The sequence below is a fragment of the Scyliorhinus torazame genome, chromosome 5, assembly GCF_047496885.1.
Source record: "Scyliorhinus torazame isolate Kashiwa2021f chromosome 5, sScyTor2.1, whole genome shotgun sequence".
Taxonomy (NCBI): Eukaryota; Metazoa; Chordata; class Chondrichthyes; order Carcharhiniformes; family Scyliorhinidae; genus Scyliorhinus; species Scyliorhinus torazame.
In genome coordinates this window covers 126,120,123-126,137,931 of record NC_092711.1, presented here as the reverse complement: position 1 = coordinate 126,137,931, position 17,809 = coordinate 126,120,123, and the positions used below count along the sequence as shown (strand labels likewise).

General features: G+C 46.1%; 1 protein-coding gene and 1 long non-coding RNA gene across 2 annotated transcripts in view; both read right to left on the bottom strand.

Moving 5' to 3' along the window:
* Positions 1-17,809, bottom strand: part of LOC140421854 (uncharacterized) — a 514,775-nt gene that overhangs the window by 87,847 nt on the left and 409,119 nt on the right. The window lies entirely within an intron of this gene.
* LOC140421798 (uncharacterized) lies at positions 12,064-17,679 on the bottom strand. The gene is made up of 2 exons (XM_072506691.1): positions 17,604-17,679; positions 12,064-16,197 (listed from the first exon to the last, which is right to left on the bottom strand). The coding sequence occupies exon 2, from the start codon at positions 15,768-15,770 to the stop codon at positions 14,448-14,450; it is 1,323 nt and encodes a 440-aa protein (XP_072362792.1). The 5' UTR covers positions 15,771-16,197; positions 17,604-17,679; the 3' UTR covers positions 12,064-14,447.

Here is a 17,809-nt window from a genome sequence, read left to right as displayed (position 1 = left end):
ATGATGAAAGTTACTGGATTATTGTGAAAACTCAACTGGTTCGCCAATGTCCTTCAGGGGGAGAACCTCCCACTTGGTCTTGACCTACACAGGACTCTGGCCTCTAAGAAAGGAGATAGAAGTGGGAGGTGAAGGAAAAGGATTTTGTATATCTGCAAGACATATTGAGAGAGTAATTAGTAAAGCAAATGGGGTGTTGAGCTTCATAAGCAGGAATATGATACAAAAACCGGGCGAAGTTATGCTGAATCTTTATAAAGCTCTAGTTAGGTCACATCTCGAGTATTGTGTCCAGATCTGGTTACCAGAATTTAGGAAGGAAGTGAAGATTCTTGAGAAGCTGCAGATTTACCAGAATAGTTTGAGCAAAAGAAGCTGAGGGGAGATTTGATTCAGGTTCTCAAGATTCTGATGGGTTTGGATAAGGTAGCCAAAAAAATCTGGATAAGAGATAGACGGGGATGTGGGGGAGAATATTTTTACACACTGAGTGATAATGACCCAAAACCTGCTGCCCACGAGGGGGTGGAAATAACATGATGAATGATTTTGAAGGACATTGGAGAGACACTTGAGGGAGATAAAGTTGCAAGGATATGGGATAGAGCAGGAGGATGGGATTGACTGGATTGCTGTAGAGAGCTGGCATGGTCCAATGGGTGGAATGGCTTCCTCTGTACCATTCTGATTCTATGGCTCTTTCCAAGAAATCCTTAAATCCTTACAGTGCAGAAAGAGCCCATTCGGTCCATCGAGTCTATACTGACCCTCTGAAAGAACACCCTACCGAGGCCTACTTTCCCACCCTATTCCCATAACACTACCTCGCCTTTTGTACACAAAGAGACAATTTAGCACGGCCAATCCACCTAATCTGCACATTTTTGTGGGAGGTAACTGGAGCACCCGGAGGAAACCCACGCAGACTAGGGAGAATCCACACAGCCTTTCCTGTAATTGTACCTTGTAATTTAACTCTGGGCGTTCAGATATCACTCAGGTAAATCTGTGCTACACTCCCTCCGAGGCCATTCTATCCTTCCTCAGGTTTGTTGCCCAGAACTGAACACAGTTCTCCAGGTTTGGTCTAACCAGGTTTTGTGAATCTCGGGGCTTTTCCAGTCAGACTGAGACCTGAAATCTTCCCTCACAGACAGAACAGACAAACCTTTTAGCTTCCACACCCAGATGCTGCTGAAATTCAGGTTCTGATGAATCGAGTGACTCTGTCAGATCGCGATACGATGTTTGGTTTAAGTTTCCCGTCTGTCAATCCTCCATTTCAAGTATCCTGCAAATGTACAGTACCATCACCTGTCACAGTTAACTTCTCCAAACAAATGATTCACAGGAGCATCAGAGCAGATTTACGAGAGATAGCTCAACAAGCATTCTCGCTGAACTAATTTTATTGTTTACACAAAGTGGCACAGTTCTAACTTTCTGAACACATGCACAGTCATTGTTTAAAGTTTCAATCTGGTATATATAAACATGCACTCTCACCTACCCTTGCAGGCACAGCTTATCTTGTTATTGTCCACTGTCCCCATCTGTTACTGAGACAGCCGTTACCTCCTGTTCCTTGTTATTGAAGCTCGCTGTCCTTGCGAGAACACAGCTGCAAATTCTGCTAACTTGTGCGTTCAGTTTTACAAAGGTCAATTAGAATTTTAGTAACAATCTGTAACCCCGTTTCTGTTGTTTTATTCAGACTGAAACCTCATTCTTAAATCATATCATAACCTTAACATGTACTATTTATTTCCCCATTACAGTCCAGGATAGAAATCCACAGCATTCTCTCCACCTGCTCCCTGGTCCAGGATGACCGCTCCTGCTCCCTGGTCCAGGATGACCGCTCCTGCTCCTGGTTCATGGTCCAGGATGACCGCTCCTGCTCCCTGGTCCAGGATGACCGCTCTTGCTCCCTGGTCCAGGATGACCGCTCCTGCACCCTGGTCCAGGATGACCGTTCCTGCTCCCTGGTCCAGGATGACCGCTCCTTCTCCCTGGTCCAGGATGACCGCTCCTGCTCCCTGGTCCAGGATGACCGCTCCTGCTCCCTGGTCCAGGATGACTGCTCCTGCTCCCTGCTGCACGTTGACTCTTGTTGTCATCAGCAGTCGCTCGATTCGAGGATGGTGTCTACTCATGTTTGCGTGTTTCTGCCCTGGGTCTTCATGAGACTGAACAGAGCTGCAGATTTTTGGACACATGGGACAGGACATCCCATCAGACAGTGGGATCCAGAGAGCAGAATTTGCTTAATTTTCTTTCCTCTGCTGCTGTTCTGCTTCATTAATCAGGCACCTGGGTCTCTACAAACCAGGATCGTGGATGTCAAATTACCCAGATCAACGGTAATGCAGTTTGATGGTCACAAAGAACAAAGAAAAGTACAGCACAGGAACAGGCCATTCGGCCCTCCAAGCCTGCACCAACCATGCTGCCCGTCTGAACTAAAAGCCCCTACCCTTCCGGGGACCATATCCTGCTATTCCCATCCTATTCATGTATTTTTCAAGACGCTCCTTAAAACTCACTATCGTATCTGCTTCCACTCCCTCCCCTGGCAGCGAGTTCCAGGCTCCCATCACCCTCTGTGCAAACAAACGTGCCTCGTACATCTCCTTCAAAGCTTGCCCCTCGCACCTTAAACCTATGCTCCCTAGTAATTGACTCTTCCACTTTGAGAAAAAACTTCTGACTATCCATTCTGTCCATGCCCCTCATAATCTTGTAGACTTCTATCAGGTCGCACCTCAACCTTCGTCATTCCAGTGAGAACAAACCAAGTTTCTCCAACCTCTCCTCACAGCTAATCCCTCCCTACCAGACAACACGCTGGTAAATCTCTTCTGCACACTCTCCAAAGCCTCCGCATCCTTCTGGTAGTGTGGCGACCAGAATTGAACACCATATTTCAAGTGTGGCCGAACTAAGGTTCTATACAGCTGCAACATGACTTGCCAGTTTTTAAACTCAATGTCCCGGCCGACGAAGGCAGCATGCCGTAAGCCTTTTTGACTACTTTCTCCACCTGTACTGCCATGTTCAGTGACCTGTGGACCTGTTCACCTAGATCCCTCTGCCTATCAATACTCTTGAGGATTTTGCCATTTACTGTATATTTCCCATCTGTATTAGACCTTCCAAAATGCATTACCTCACATTTGTCCGGATTAAACTCCATCTGCCAACTTTCCGCCCAAGTCTCCAACCAATCTATATCCTGCTGTATCGTCTAACGGTCCTCATCGCTATCCGTAATTCTACTAATCTTTGTGTCACCTGCAAACTCACTAATGAAACCAGTTACATTTTCCTCCAAAACATTTATATATATATTACAAACAGCAAAGGTCCCAGCACTGATCCCTGAGACACGCCACTAGTCACAGCTCTCCATCAGAAACATACCCTTGCACTGCTACCCTCTGTCTTCTCTGACTGAGCCAGTTCTGTATCCATCTTGCCAGCTCACCTCTGATCCAGTGTGACTTCACCTTTTGTACCAGTCTGCCATGAGGGACCTTACAAAGACCTTACTGAACATAGAACATACAGTGCAGAAGGAGGCCATTCAGCCCATCGAGTCCGTACAGACCCACTTAAGCCCTCACTTCCACCCTATCCCCGTAACCGACCCACTTAAGCCCTCACTTCCATCCTATCCCCGTAACCGACCCACTTAAGCCCTCACTTCCACCCTATCCCCGTAACCGACAACTTAAGCCCTCACTTCCACCCTATCCCCATGACCCAATAACCCCTCCTAACCTTTTTTTTTGGACACTAAGGGCAATTCACCTAACCTGCATGTCTTGGACTGTGGGAGGAAACTGGAGCACCCGGAGGAAACCGACGCAGACACGTGGAGAGCATGCAGACTCCGCACAGACAGTAACCCAGCGGGAAATCTAACCTGGGACCTTGGCGCTGTGAAGCCACAGTGTTAGCCACTTGTGCTAACATGCTGCCCATGTAGTCCTTGTAGACAACATCCACTGACCTCCCCTCATCAATTATCTTTGTCCCTTCCTAAAAAACTCGATCAAGTTAGTGAGACACGACCTCGCCTTCATAAAACCATGTTGCCTCTCGCTAATATGTCCACTTATTTCCAAGTGGGAATAAATCTTTTCTCAAAGAATTCTCTCCCATAATTTCCTGCCACTGACGTGTAATTACCTGAATTATCCTTGCTACCCTTTTTTTTATTGGGTTTTTGAACAAAGTATATTTGCCGTTATGTACACAGTATATATATATATATACATAGAAGAGAAGGGCACACAAACATATCACAAAAAAAAGTAACAATAAAAAAGAAATTAAAAATCAAATAAAGTAACTGGTAAGGTATTATGCACCAGCTCAACAGCAGCAACTCTGTACAATTGGCAAAATTATTTATAGCACCGAAGTAGACATCTGTTTGTGTGTGTGTGTGTGGGGGGGGGGGAACGACTGGGGAGGTAGATATACATTTGGGTGCCGGAGAAACAATTACAGAGGGCAATACTCGATGGGTCTGGTGCTGGTGTTGTCACTTGCTTCTCCCAGGCGGACTTCGCTGCCAGTATCATCTCGCGCTCACCTGCGCTTCGGCCATTCCTCCCGTCTTTCACCTGTATACTATCCTTGCTACCCTTTGTTTTTTTGTAAATTTAGAGTACCCAATTCATTTTTTCCAATTAAGGGACAATTTAGCGTGGCCAATCCACCTACCCTGCACATCTTTTTGGGTTGTGGGGGTGAAATATCATAGAATTTACAGTGCAGAAGGAGGCCATTTGGCCCATCGAGTCTGCACCGGCTCTTGGAAAGAGCACCCTACCCAAGCCCATACCCCCACACTATCCCCATAACCCAGTAACCCCACCCAACACTAAGGGCAATTTTGGACACTAAGGGCAATTTATCATGGCCAATCCACCTAACCCGCACATCTTTGGACTGTGGGAGGAAACCGGAGCACCCGGAGGAAACCCACGTAGTCACGGGGAGAACGTGCAGACTCCGCACAGACAGCGACCCAAGTCGGGAATCGAACCTGGGACCCTGGAGCTGTGAAGCAATTGTGCTAACCACTATGCTACCGTGCTGATAAAATATATTTTATCAAATAGCTGCAGTAATATCAGAGTGTGGGTGGAGCTGGGCTGTCTGTCTTCACTGCAGCTATTTGATAAACACCAGGTTCTTAAAGGTACTCTCACATGACAATTCTGAATTCTCCCTCTGTGTACCTGAACAGGCTCCGGAATGTGCTGACGAGGGACTTTTCACGGTAACTTCATTGCAGTGTTAATGTAAGACTACTTGTGACAATAAAGATTAGGATTATAAAAAAATGTTCCGGCAAATTTCCATCCCGCCCGCGATGATTCGCACAGCCGGAAATATGACCCCAACAAATGGCATGAAGCCAAATCTTTAAAAGTCAGTCTGTATTTCAAATCATTGCCGTGCTGTCAGGGGAAAGGGTTAACTTCTCTGCTTGTTTACAAAAGGGAAGAGGAAACATTCACAAAGCTTCCCACAGCTTGTGAACTCCGAAACATAATTTCAATGCTGAAGTTTATCTTCAGAGATTGAAACATTTTGGTGCCTTTTCCAATTGGACCAGTAAATTGTGATTCACACTGAAAGGTTTACTTTCACTCTGTAATCAGAACATTTCACTTTCTCAGCACTGACACTTTAGATCAAATCCCAATTGTTCTCTTCCCTTGTAGCTGGTGTGTGGAGAAGATCATGTTCACTGTAGATCTGTCAGCACAGAAACCACACTGTGCTTCTGGATACACTCAGTCTGCAAGTAGATGAATCTTTTAAACATCATCCAAGTGATCTTCCCCTGACTCTAAGGAGTGAGATGTCCCTGTAGTTGATGCTGTCTCCTCTGTCACTGCTGTTTTTATTGCATCACACATGTTCCGTGGACCAGTCTCACAGCCCAAAAGGGGAGGGCAGTTGATGGGACTTTCTGTGTGTGAGCAGTTCAGCTGGAATTCCATCCTTGCCGGGCACCTTTCTGCTTGCTCAGCAATCAATGGCCTTTGCCAGCTCAAATGATGAGAGTTCCTTGTCCAACTCAACCATGACAGGAAGCTGCAGGAGAGTCAAACAGAGACTGGGAGATGCCCTTCTCACAGGGGTACAGCTCACTGTTGTGTTCAACCCAGCTCCTCCTCACTCTCTCACCATGACCGACACTGAGCATGCTCAGAGCACACACCCACACTGCACCTGCGCACTGGCCTCGTACACTCACTGATCGGGAACTTTCTGCAGCGCGGGGGATTCTGGGTAACACAGCCGCCATAGAGCAATTAGTAAACAGGAAGATTCTGTTTCCCAGTTAGCAAAACAGAAGATCCACAGTTAGGCAAGATGCTGGGCATGAAGCACAATGAGAGGTTTGGGTACTTTATTTAATACAGAAGCACATTATTCTGATATCACTTAGACATGGGCAGCAAGCAGGCTGATCTACAGTATGTACAGTATTTACAACACCTGGGACACGGTAAATCATCTCATCAAACCAGTGATAGGTTTGTTTACTGTTCATAATTGTGACTGGGTCACTCACGATTCATGGAAAATGCAACTCCCCAGGTTTTTTGACCCACTCCCTCCAGACCTGTTTTCACTCCAAGGGTCTTGACATCTGCCTTAGTTTTTATCCAGCCATGTATGTTCAGCTCACACTGCCCAACAACCAGCCTCTCCTGCACTGGGCACAGGGTTTCCATCACCAAAAATCTGTCCTGGTCCACGCACATCGACACTACCACCAAGAAAGCTCAACAGCGCCTATACTTCTTCAGGAAACTAAGGAAATTTATCATGTCCACATTGACTCTTACCAACTTTTACAGATGCACCATAGAAAGCATCCTATCTGGCTGCATCACAGCCTGGTATGGCAACTGCCCGGCCCAAGACCGCAAGAAACTTCAGAGAGTAGTGAACACATACTAGTTCATCACACAAACCTGCCTCCCATCCATTGACTCTATCCACATCTCCCGCTGCCTTGGGAAAGCAGGCAGCATAATTAAAGATTCCTCCCACCAAGCTTACTCACTCTTCCAACTTCTTCCATCGGGCAGGAGATACAAAAGCCTGAGAACACGCACGAACAGATTCAAAACAGCTTCTTCCCCGCTGTTACCAGAGTCCTAAACAACCCTCTTATGGACTGACCTGATTAATACTACACTCCTGTATGCTTCACTCAATGCCTTTGTCTATATATTTACATTGTGAGGGCAGCACAGTGGCGCAGTGGTTAGCACTGCTGCCTCACGGCGCCGAGCTCCCAGGTTCGATCCCGGCTCTGGGTCACTGTCCGTGTGGAGTTTGCACATTCTCCCCGTGCCTGCATGGGTTTCGCCCCCACAACCCAAAGATGTGCAGGGTCGGTGGATTGGCCAAGCTAAATTGCCCCTCAATTGTAAAAAAATTAATTGGATACTCTAAATTTAAAAAAGAAATATTTACATTGTGGACCTTGTGTTGCCTTATTATGTATTTTGATTTTAGTTTACTTTTCATGTACAAAATGATGTTTGAGCTGCTCGCAGAATAATAATTTTCACTGTACCTCACTACACGTGACAATAAACAAATCCAATCCAAATCGAGGGAGCAATCTGCCTCTCTTGCATTGGTGCACTGCATTTCCCTCATAACACAGTGGCATAGAAAAGTGACAGCACAAAACAAAGGCATTCAACAAATTGTATCTGTGCCAACTTTCTGCATCACACACAATCCGCTGTCATTGGCCCTGAACTCTGCAGATATTTTTCTCCTCAAAAGATACGAACAGATGAGCAAGGAGCTGGACTTGGCTATTCAGCCCAGTCTGCTCCACCATTTAATAAGGTCATGGCTGATCTGATAGTAACATATAGTTGTCCAATTCTCTTTTCAAGGCATCAATTGAGTCTGCCTCCACCACATTTTCGAGCAGTGCATTCATGATCCCACATGCAGCACAGAATGTTTTTCTTCACATCATAAGACACAGGAACAGAATTAGGCCACTTGGCCCATCGAATCTGCTCCGCCAGTAAATCATGGCTATTTTTCTCATCTCCATTCTCCTGCCTTCTCCCCATAACCGCTGATCCCCTTATTGATCAAGAACCTATCTATCTCTGTCTTAAAGACACTCAGTGATTTGGCCTCCACGGCATTCTGCGGCAAAGAGTTCCACAGATTAATCTAATTGTGCTGTTTTTCAGTTAAAAGTGCAGGGTAGTGTCTGATTGGCTGAAGCTGCCCCCACCATAAACTTAAATTAAATTAATTAATTAGTGATGGCTGGTCAGGTGATGTGCTTGAGCTGCTTGATGTGGGAGCTGGCAGATCCCATTGCGAGCTGCAGCGACCACATCTGCAGTAAGTGTTGGCTGCTCGAAGAGCTCCGGCTCAGAGTTGATGAGCTGGAGTCTGAGCTTCAAACACTGAGGCACATCCGGGAGGGGGAGACTTACCTGGACATTGTGTTTCAGGAGGCAGTTACACCTGTCAGAGTAAGTAGTTTAAATCCTGCCAGTGGCCAGGGACAGCAGGATGTGACTGCAAGTCAGGCAGGTAAAGGGAACCAGCAGTCAGGAACTCAGGAGCCTCAGCCCTTGACTCTGTCCAACAGGTATGAGGCACTTGCTCCCTGTGTGGATGGCGAACAGGGTTGCAGGAAGGATGAGTCAGCTGACCAAGGCACCATAGTTCAGCGGGCCATTCAAGGGGAGGGAGTAAATAGGCAAGTTGTAGTTGTAGGGGATTCTATTATCAGGGGGATAGATAGTATCCTTTGTGAGCAGGATAGAGTCCCGCATGGTATGTTGCCTGCCCGGTGCTAGGGTGCGGGACATCTCTGACCGGCTTGAAAGGATACTGGAGAGGGAGGGGGAGGATCCAGTTGTTGTGGTCCATGTCGGTACCAACAACATAGGCAAGTCTAGGAAAGAGGACCTGTTTAGAGATTATAAAGAGCTAGGATCCAAATTAAAAAACAGGTCCTCAAGGGTCATAATCTCCGGATTACTGCCCGAGCCACGTGTAAATTGGCATAGGGAGGCAAGAATAAGGGAAGTTAACACGTGGCTGAAAGAGTGGTGTGGGAAAGAGGGGTTCCTTTTCATGGGACACTGGCATCAGTTTTGGGACAGGGGGGACCTATACCGTTGGGATGGTCTCCACCTGAACCGAGCTGGGACCGGTGTTCTGGCGAAAAGAGTAAATAGCGTGGTCAATAGGACTTTAAACTAAAGATTGGGGGGGAAGGGAAAGTCAGGGAACCAAGAGGTGAAGTAATCAGCGGGGAGCGTAGCTGCTGAGGAATTTAAAAAAACACGAACAGACAAAACTCAAGACTGGTTACGATTGTCCCCATCCCACAAAATATGACACAGTGTATGGAAAGGCTCAGTAAACCAAGGTCCACCACACTAAGAAAACAAAAAGGGACGGTCAAGAGAATTAAAGGTGCTATATTTAAATGCGCGCAGTATACGGAACAAGGTAGATGAGCTTGTGGCCCAGATTGTGACTGGCAGGTATGATGTGGTAGGCATCACAGAGACATGGTTGCAGGGGGTTCAGGACTGGCATTTAAACACCCAGGAATTCACAACCTATCGAAAAGACAGAGAGGGGGCGGGGTTGCCTTGTTAATTAGGAATGAAATTAAATCAATAGCACAAAATGACATAGGGTCAGATGATGTGGAGTCTGTGTGGGTAGAGTTGAGGAACCACAAAGGCAAAAAAAACATAATGGGAGTTATGTACAGGCCTCCTAACAGTGGTCAGGACCAGGGGCACAAAATGCACCACGAAATAGAAAGTGCATGTCAGAAAGGCAAGGTCACAGTGATCATGGGGGACTTTAATATGCAGGTGGACTGGGTAAACAATACTGCCAGTGGACCCAAGGAAAGGGAATTCATTGAATGTTTACAGGAGGGTTTTTTGGAACAGCTTGTGATGGAGCCCACGAGGGAACAGGCCATTCTGGACTTAGTGTTATGTAATGAGCCAGACTTGATTAAAGATCTTAAAGTAAGGGAGCACTTAGGAGGCAGTGATCATAATATGGTCGAATTCAATCTCCAATTTGAAAGAAAGAAGGTAGAATCAGATGTAAAGGTGTTACAGTTAAATAAAGGTAAATACAGGGGCATGAGGGAGGAACTGATGAAAATCGACTGGGAGCAGAGCCTAGTGGGAAAGACAGTAGAACAGCAATGGCAGGAGTTTCTGGGAGTAATTGAGGACACAGTACAGAGGTTCATCCCAAAGAAAAGAAAGGTTATCAGAGGGGGGATTAGGCAGCCATGGCTGACAAAGGAAGTTAGGGAATGCATCAAAGCAAAAGAGAAAGCCTATAATGTGGCAAAGAGTACTGGGAAGTCAGAAGATTGGGAAGTCTACAAAAACAAACAGAGGATAACAAAGAGAGAGATAAGGAAAGAGAGGATCAAATTTGAAGGTAGGCTAGCCAGTAACATTAGGAATGATAGTAAAAGTTTCTTTAAATACATGAAAAGCAAACGGGAGGCAAAAGTTGACATTGGGCCGCTCCAAAATGACGCTGATAATTTTGTGATGGGAGACAAGGAAATAGCTGAGGAACTGAATAAGTACTTTGCGTCAGTCTTCACAGTAGAAGACATGAGTAATATCCCAACAATTCCGGAGAGTCAGGGGGCAGAGTTGAATATGGTAGCCATCACAAAGGAGAAAGTGCTAGAGAAACTAAGAGGTCTAAAAATTGATATCCAGGCCCAGATGGGCTACATCCTAGAGTTCTAAAGGAGATAGCTGAAGAAATAGTGGAGGCGTTGGTTATGATCTTTCATAAGTCACTGGAGTCAGGGAAAGTACCAGAGGATTGGAAAATCGCTGTTGTAACCCCCCTGTTCAAGAAGGGAACAAGGAAAAAGATGGAAATTTATAGGCCAATTAGCCTAACCTCGGTTGTTGGCAAGATTCTAGAATCCATTGTTAAGGATGAGATTTCTAAATTCTTGGAAGTGCAGGGTCGGATTAGGACAAGTCAGCATGGATTTAGTAAGGGGAGGTCGTGCCTGACAAACCTGTTAGAGTCCTTTGAAGAGATAACAAATAGGTTAGACCAAGGAGAGCCAATGGATGTTATCTATCTTGACTTCCAAAAGGCCTTTGATAAGGTGCCTCACGGGAGACTGCTGAGTAAAATAAGGGCCCATGGTATTCGAGGCAAGGTACTAACATGGATTGACGATTGGCTGTCAGGCAGAAGGCAGAGAGTCGGGATAAAAGGTTCTTTTTCGGAATGGCAACCGGTGACGAGTGGTGTCCCGCAGGGTTCAGTGTTGGGGCCACAGCTGTTCTCTTTTTATATTAACGATCTAGATGACGGGACTGGGGGCATTCTGGCTAAGTTTGCCGATGATACAAAGATAGGTGGAGGGGCAGGTAGTATGGAGGAGGTGGGGAGGCTGTAGAAAGATTTAGACAGTTTAGGAGAGTGGTCCAAGAAATGGCTGATGAAATTCAACGTGGCAAGTGCGAGGTCATGCACTTTGGAAAAAAGAATAGAGGCATGGACTATTTTCTAAACGGTGACAAAATTCATAATGCTGAAGTGCAAAGGGACTTGGGAGTCCTAGTCCAGGATTCTCTAAAGGTAAACTTGCAGGTTGAGTCCGTAATTAAGAAAGCAAATGCAATGTTGTCATTCATCTCAAGAGGCTTGGAATATAAAAGCAGGGATGTACTTCTGAAGCTTTATAAAGCATTAGTTAGGCCCCATTTAGAATACTGTGAGAAATTTTGGGCCCCACACCTCAGGAAGGACATACTGGCACTGGAGCGGGTCCAGCGGAGATTCACACGGATGATCCCAGGAATGGTAGGCCTAACATACGATGAACGTCTGAGGATCCTGGGATTATATTCATTGGAGTTTAGGAGGTTGAGGGGAGATCTAATAGAAACTTACAAGATAATGAATGGCTTAGATAGGGTGGATGTAGGGAAGTTGTTTCCATTAGCAGGGGAGACTAGGACCCGGGGGCACAGCCTTAGAATAAAAGGGAGTCACTTTAGAACAGAGATGAGGAGAAATTTCTTCAGCCAGAGAGTGGTGGGTCTGTGGAATTCATTGCCACAGAGGGCGGTGGAGGCCGGGACGTTGAGTGTCTTTAAGACAGAAGTTGATAAATTCTTGATTTCTCGAGGAATTAAGGGCTATGGAGAGCGGGTAAATGGAGTTGAAATCAGCCATGATTAAATGGTGGAGTGGACTCGATGGGCCGAATGGCCTTACTTCCGCTCCTATGTCTTATGGTCTTATTCACCACCCTCAGGCTGAAGAAATTCCTCCTCATCTGTTTTAATTCCTCCTCATCACCTGAGGAAGGAACTGTGCCCTTAAAGCTAGTGAGTCGAAACAAACCTGTTGGACTTTAACCTGGTGTTGTGAGACTTCTTACTCTGTTTTAAAGGATCGCCCTTTAGTCTGAGATTGTGTCCTCTGCTTCTAGTTTTTCCTACAAGTGGAAACATCTTCTCCATGTCCACTCTACCCAGGCCTCGCAGTATCCCGTAAGTTTTAATAAGATCCCCCCATATCCTTCTAAACTCCAACGAGTACAGATCCAGAGTCCTCAACCGTTCCTCATACGACAAGCTCTTCATTCCAGGGATCATTCTTGTAAACCTCCTCTGGACCCGTTCCAAGGCCAACACATCCTTCCTTAGATACGGGGCCCAAAACTGCTCATAATACTCCAAATGGGGTCTGATCAGAGCCTTACACAGCCTCAGAATTACATCCCTTGTCTTGTATTCTAGCCCTCTCGACACAAGTACATTGCATTTGCCTTCCTAACTGCCGATGAACCTGCACGTTAACCTGAAGAGAATCTTGAACAAGGTCTCCCAAGTCCCTTTGTGCTTGTGATTTCCTCAGCATTTCCCCATTTAGAAAATAGTCTATGCCTCCATTTCTCCTTCCAAAGTCCATAACCTCACACTTTTCCACATTGTATTCCATCTGCCTTTGCCCACTCTCCTAGCCTTGCTCAGCATTGCTTCTTTTTATAATCACTTTCAATGAATGCCCTTTGTTTATAATACTGTCCTAAATATGACTTGCTAGATCAAACGTCTATTGCAGATCCTTAGTTTTAATGTGGTCAAGTGCCTTTACATTTGAGAACTGTTCAGTAAAGTTATTAGAATTATTTGTAGCTAGGGCAGCACGTGGAGCTGTAGTTAGCACTGGGACTACAGCGCTGAGGACCAGGGTTTGAATCCCGGCCCTGGGTCACTGTCCGTGTTGAGTTTGCACGGGTTTCACCCCCACAACCCAAAGATGTGCAGGTTAGGTGGATTTGCCAGGCTCAATTGCCCCTTAATTGGAAAAAGAAATAATAATAATTGGGTACTCTGAAATTTTTTTTTAAAAAAAGGATTATTTGTAGCTTCCCCACCAATCAGTTTTTTCCATTTTCCTGAAGTGACCTTATTTTTATCGGGAGTTAACTGACGTGTGTTCCTAACCTCTCATTATCTAAATTTCCATTTACCATTTTTCTGTCCACCTGACCCAGTCCATGGCTTTCTCCCTCATTGTCTAAAACACATCAGCACCTTTTGTATAATCCCGGTGCATACATTTAAGTCTAAATCATTGATATATATACCGGAAACTGTGGAGCCCCACTGGAAACAGACGTCCAGGCATCATTCAGTCCTGGATATGACTAACAGCAGCAACAACAGCTGAATCCAAACCCTGCTGTTGCCTTGAACTTGCTGATGTCAGTTCAGGTTGTTTGACTGAGTGAATCTCCTCCCACACACGGAGCAGTTGAACAACTTCTCCCAAGTACCACTCCCACGTCTGGGTGACACAGTAGCACAGTGGTTAGCACTGATGTTTCACAGCTCCAGGGTCCCAGGTTTGATTCACGGCTTGGGTCACTGTCTGTGCAGAGTCTGCACGTTGTCCCAGTGTCTGTGTGGGTTTGCTCCGGGTGCTCCGGTTTCCCCCCACAGTCCAAAGATGTGCAGGTTAGATGGATTGGCCATGCTAAATTGCCCTTTCTGTCCAAAAAGGTGAGGTGAGGTTATGGGTTAGGTTGGAGGTATGGGCTTAAGTAAAGGTGCTCTTTGCAAGGGCCGGTGCACTCGATGGGCCAAATGCCCTCCTTCTGCACTGTAAATGCTATGATTCTGTTTCAGTGTGAACTCGCTGGTGTTTCTGCAGATTTGGATTTCTTTTAAATCTCTTTTCACAGTCGTAACATTTAAAAAGTTTCTGATCAGTGTGAACAAGTTGGTGTCTAGTCAGGTGGGATGACCGAGTGAATTTCTTGTCACACACGGGTCAAGTGTACGGTCTCTGTCCAGTGTGAACTCGCTGGTGTCTCAGAAGCTGGGATGAACAAGTGAATCTCTTCCCACACACCGAGCAGGTGAATGGCCTCCCCCAGTGTGAGTGCGTTGATGTACCAGTAAATTCTTTTTACTTTTAAAGCTCTTCTCACAGTCAGCACATTTAAAAGGTCTCTGATCAGTATGAACAAGTTGGTGTCTCAGGAGGATTGATGACTGAGTGAATCCCTTCCCACACACGGAGCAGGTGAATGGCCTCTCCCCAGTGTGAGTGCGTTGGTGTACCAGTAAATTCTTTTTACTTTTAAAGCTCTTCTCACAGTCAGCACATTTAAAAGGTCTCTGATCAGTATGAACAAGTTGGTGTCTCAGGAGGACTGATGACTGAGTGAATCCCTTCCCACACACGGAGCAGGTGAATGGCCTCTCCCCAGTCTGAGTGCGTTGCTGTATCAGTAAATACTTTTTACTTTTAAAGCTCTTCTCATAGTCAGCACATTTAAAAGGTCTCTGATCAGTATGAACAAGTTGGTGGCTCAGGAGGAGTGATGACTGAGTGAATCCCTTCCCACACACGGAGCAGGTGAATGGCCTCTCCCCAGTGTGAGTGCGTTGGTGTCTCAGTAAATACTGTTTACTTTTAAAGCTCGTCTCACAGTCAGCACATTTAAAAGGTCTCTGATCATTATGAACAAGTTGGTGTCTCAGGAGGATTGATGACTGAGTGAATCCTTTCCCACACACGGAGCAGGTGAATGGCCTCTCCCCAGTGTGAGTGCGTTGATGTGTCAGTAAATCCATTCTGCGTTTAAAGCTCTTTTCACAGTCAACACATTGAAACGGTCTCTGGTCAGAGTGGACCTGATGGTGAGCCCGGAGGTTTGACAAATCATTAAATCCCTTCCCACATTCCAAACAGGTGAATGGCCTCTCCCCAGTGTGAGTACGTTGATGTAACAGTAAATCCTTTCTGCTTTTAAAGCTCTTTTCACAGTCAGTGCATTTAAAAGGTCTCTCATCATTATGAACAAGTTGGTGTCTCAGGAGTTCGGATGACAGACTGAATCCCTTCCCACACTCGGAGCAGGTGAATGGCCTCTCCCCAGTGTGAATACGTCGATGTGTCAGTAAATCATTTCTGCTTTTAAAGCTCTTCTCACAGTCAGCACATTTAAACGGTCTCTGGTCAGTATGAACAAGTTGGTGTGTCAGGAGGTGAGATGATCGAGTGAATCCCTTCCCACACACGGAGCAGGTGAACGGCCTTTCCCCAGTGTGAATACGTCGATGAGTTTCCAATTCAGACGGGTAATTGAATCCCATCCCACAGTCCCCACATTTCCACGGTTTCACCATAGTTCTCGACAAGTTATCAGGTGGTATGCAGATTTGAGGTGATTATCAGATCAGCCGTGATGTTATTAAATGGTGGAACAATCTCATGGGGCTGAATGTCCTATTGCTGCTTCTTGATTCCTTTGGTGCGAATGTCCTTATGTCTCTCCAACTTGGATCATCAGTTGAAGCCTGAGTACGGTGTCTCCCTGATGTAAATGCTGCAGTTTAATTTCATGCTGTGTGATTGATTAAAACTTAGTTCCAGCTAACTGTGGAAAATTACTTAGATGTCTGTGTCTCGGTGCTTTTCCAATCACAGTGATTTTTGAAATTTTTTCCGAAAGATAAAACAGACAAACATTTCTTCTTCCACGTTGAAAGGCCGGTCCTGATGAATCAAGTGACTCTGTCAGATCTCGACATGATGTTTGCATCTGCAAATATTCTGTAAAAGGAGATTACATTGAAATACTGTGAATATATAAGATACAACCAGGCCATTCTGTCACAGATTCTGCTGCTGTCCATATGCGGCACACATCTCTGATTCTCACACCTATCAAATCTCAGCCTTTCAGCTGATTTTCAATTCCATTTTTTCTCATGTGCTTGTCCCGTTTCCTTTTGAAAACATCTCAGCACTTTCCTCAACTCCTTTCCATGGTAATGAGTTGCACATTCTGAACCTGTGATGAATAATTTTGTCTGTATTGTCCCCTTGGATTCATTCGTAACTGTCTTGTAATTATGACTTGTTGTTTATTGATGGCCACTCTCTCACATCACCCCTCTCCAAACTACTGATAATTTAAAAGATTCAGAGCAGTTCATTGCTTAATTTGTTGTTGTCGATAGAAAAAAAGCCCCACTCCATTTAATCTTTCCTGAGAGCTGTAATCTCTCATGTTGCAAAAGTCATCACTGTCAATGCAGGATAAAATTTGCAAACAGACAAACCCCTTTCTGTTGGGTTCAGTTTGTTGTGTGCAAATTCTCCAATTCTAACCCCCTGTAAAAGGAGTTTACAAAAGACATCACTGTCAGTCCAGGATAGAAATTTTGAACAGACAATTCTAGTTTCTCTGGAACATTTTTTCCTCTCTTGTACCCCCAAAAACTGTAAATCCCCGTTGCACACACTCTCCCTCCTCCCTGGGCTGAAATCCAAACCCATCTCACCATCTGCACCATTTCTTTTCTCCACTCCCAGTTTTCTCCCTCCCTCTCCTCTGCCTGGGTTCAGTTCTCCAGCTCCTGTCTGCAGACTGACAATAAAATCATTGGGTCTTATTGGGAGTTTGGGGCCTCCAGCGGGTGTTTGTGAATCCTCCCCGCCCACCTGCCAGGGTTTCCTTCCTTGCCAGAGATCAGAGTCCTCATTGATTTGAGTGCAAAGTGGAAGCTCTTATTTATTACCCCCCTCCCCCATCCTCTGATATGAACCATCCTCCAGTGTCTGAAGCAGGATGGGGCCCTTTAACCTGGGCCTGTTCCCGGGAGGGAGAAGCTCCGCAGCTGCAAACCAGGGGGCTGACAATGATGGTGAAGGGTTTGCTCCAGTTCACAATGCCCGGGGACTGATTGACAGCGGGTTCGGACCAATAGGAATAGGGGCGATGCTGGAGGACCGAACAAGAGCTTCTGGTCCTCCAGCCAATCAGAGTGAATGGGAGGCGGAGCAAAGCCGGGGCTCTCTTGGTCCACCTGGGCCTGTATCGGGCAAAAGCCCGAGCAGCTTTCGCCGATTCAACTGCGGTAACCAAGCTTCGTATTCGGGGTTTGGGGTCGACACGGATTGTTTATGAAGCCTCCCGACCCACCCGCCGCCCCTATCCCTCTATCAGGACTCACAGCGCGGCATCTGACAGGCTGAGTATTTCCACCCGACAGCCTGAACCCTGAACTGTCATTGGCACTGCGCATGCTCCAGTCAAGCTGCGAGACCGGGGCTCAACCCCGCCCCTTATGCAGTCTGATTGGTTGGAGGATCAGCTGGTCCGCTCGGTCCTCCAGATCCGCCCCTCTCTTGCAATTGGTCCAGAGCGGCAGTCAATCAC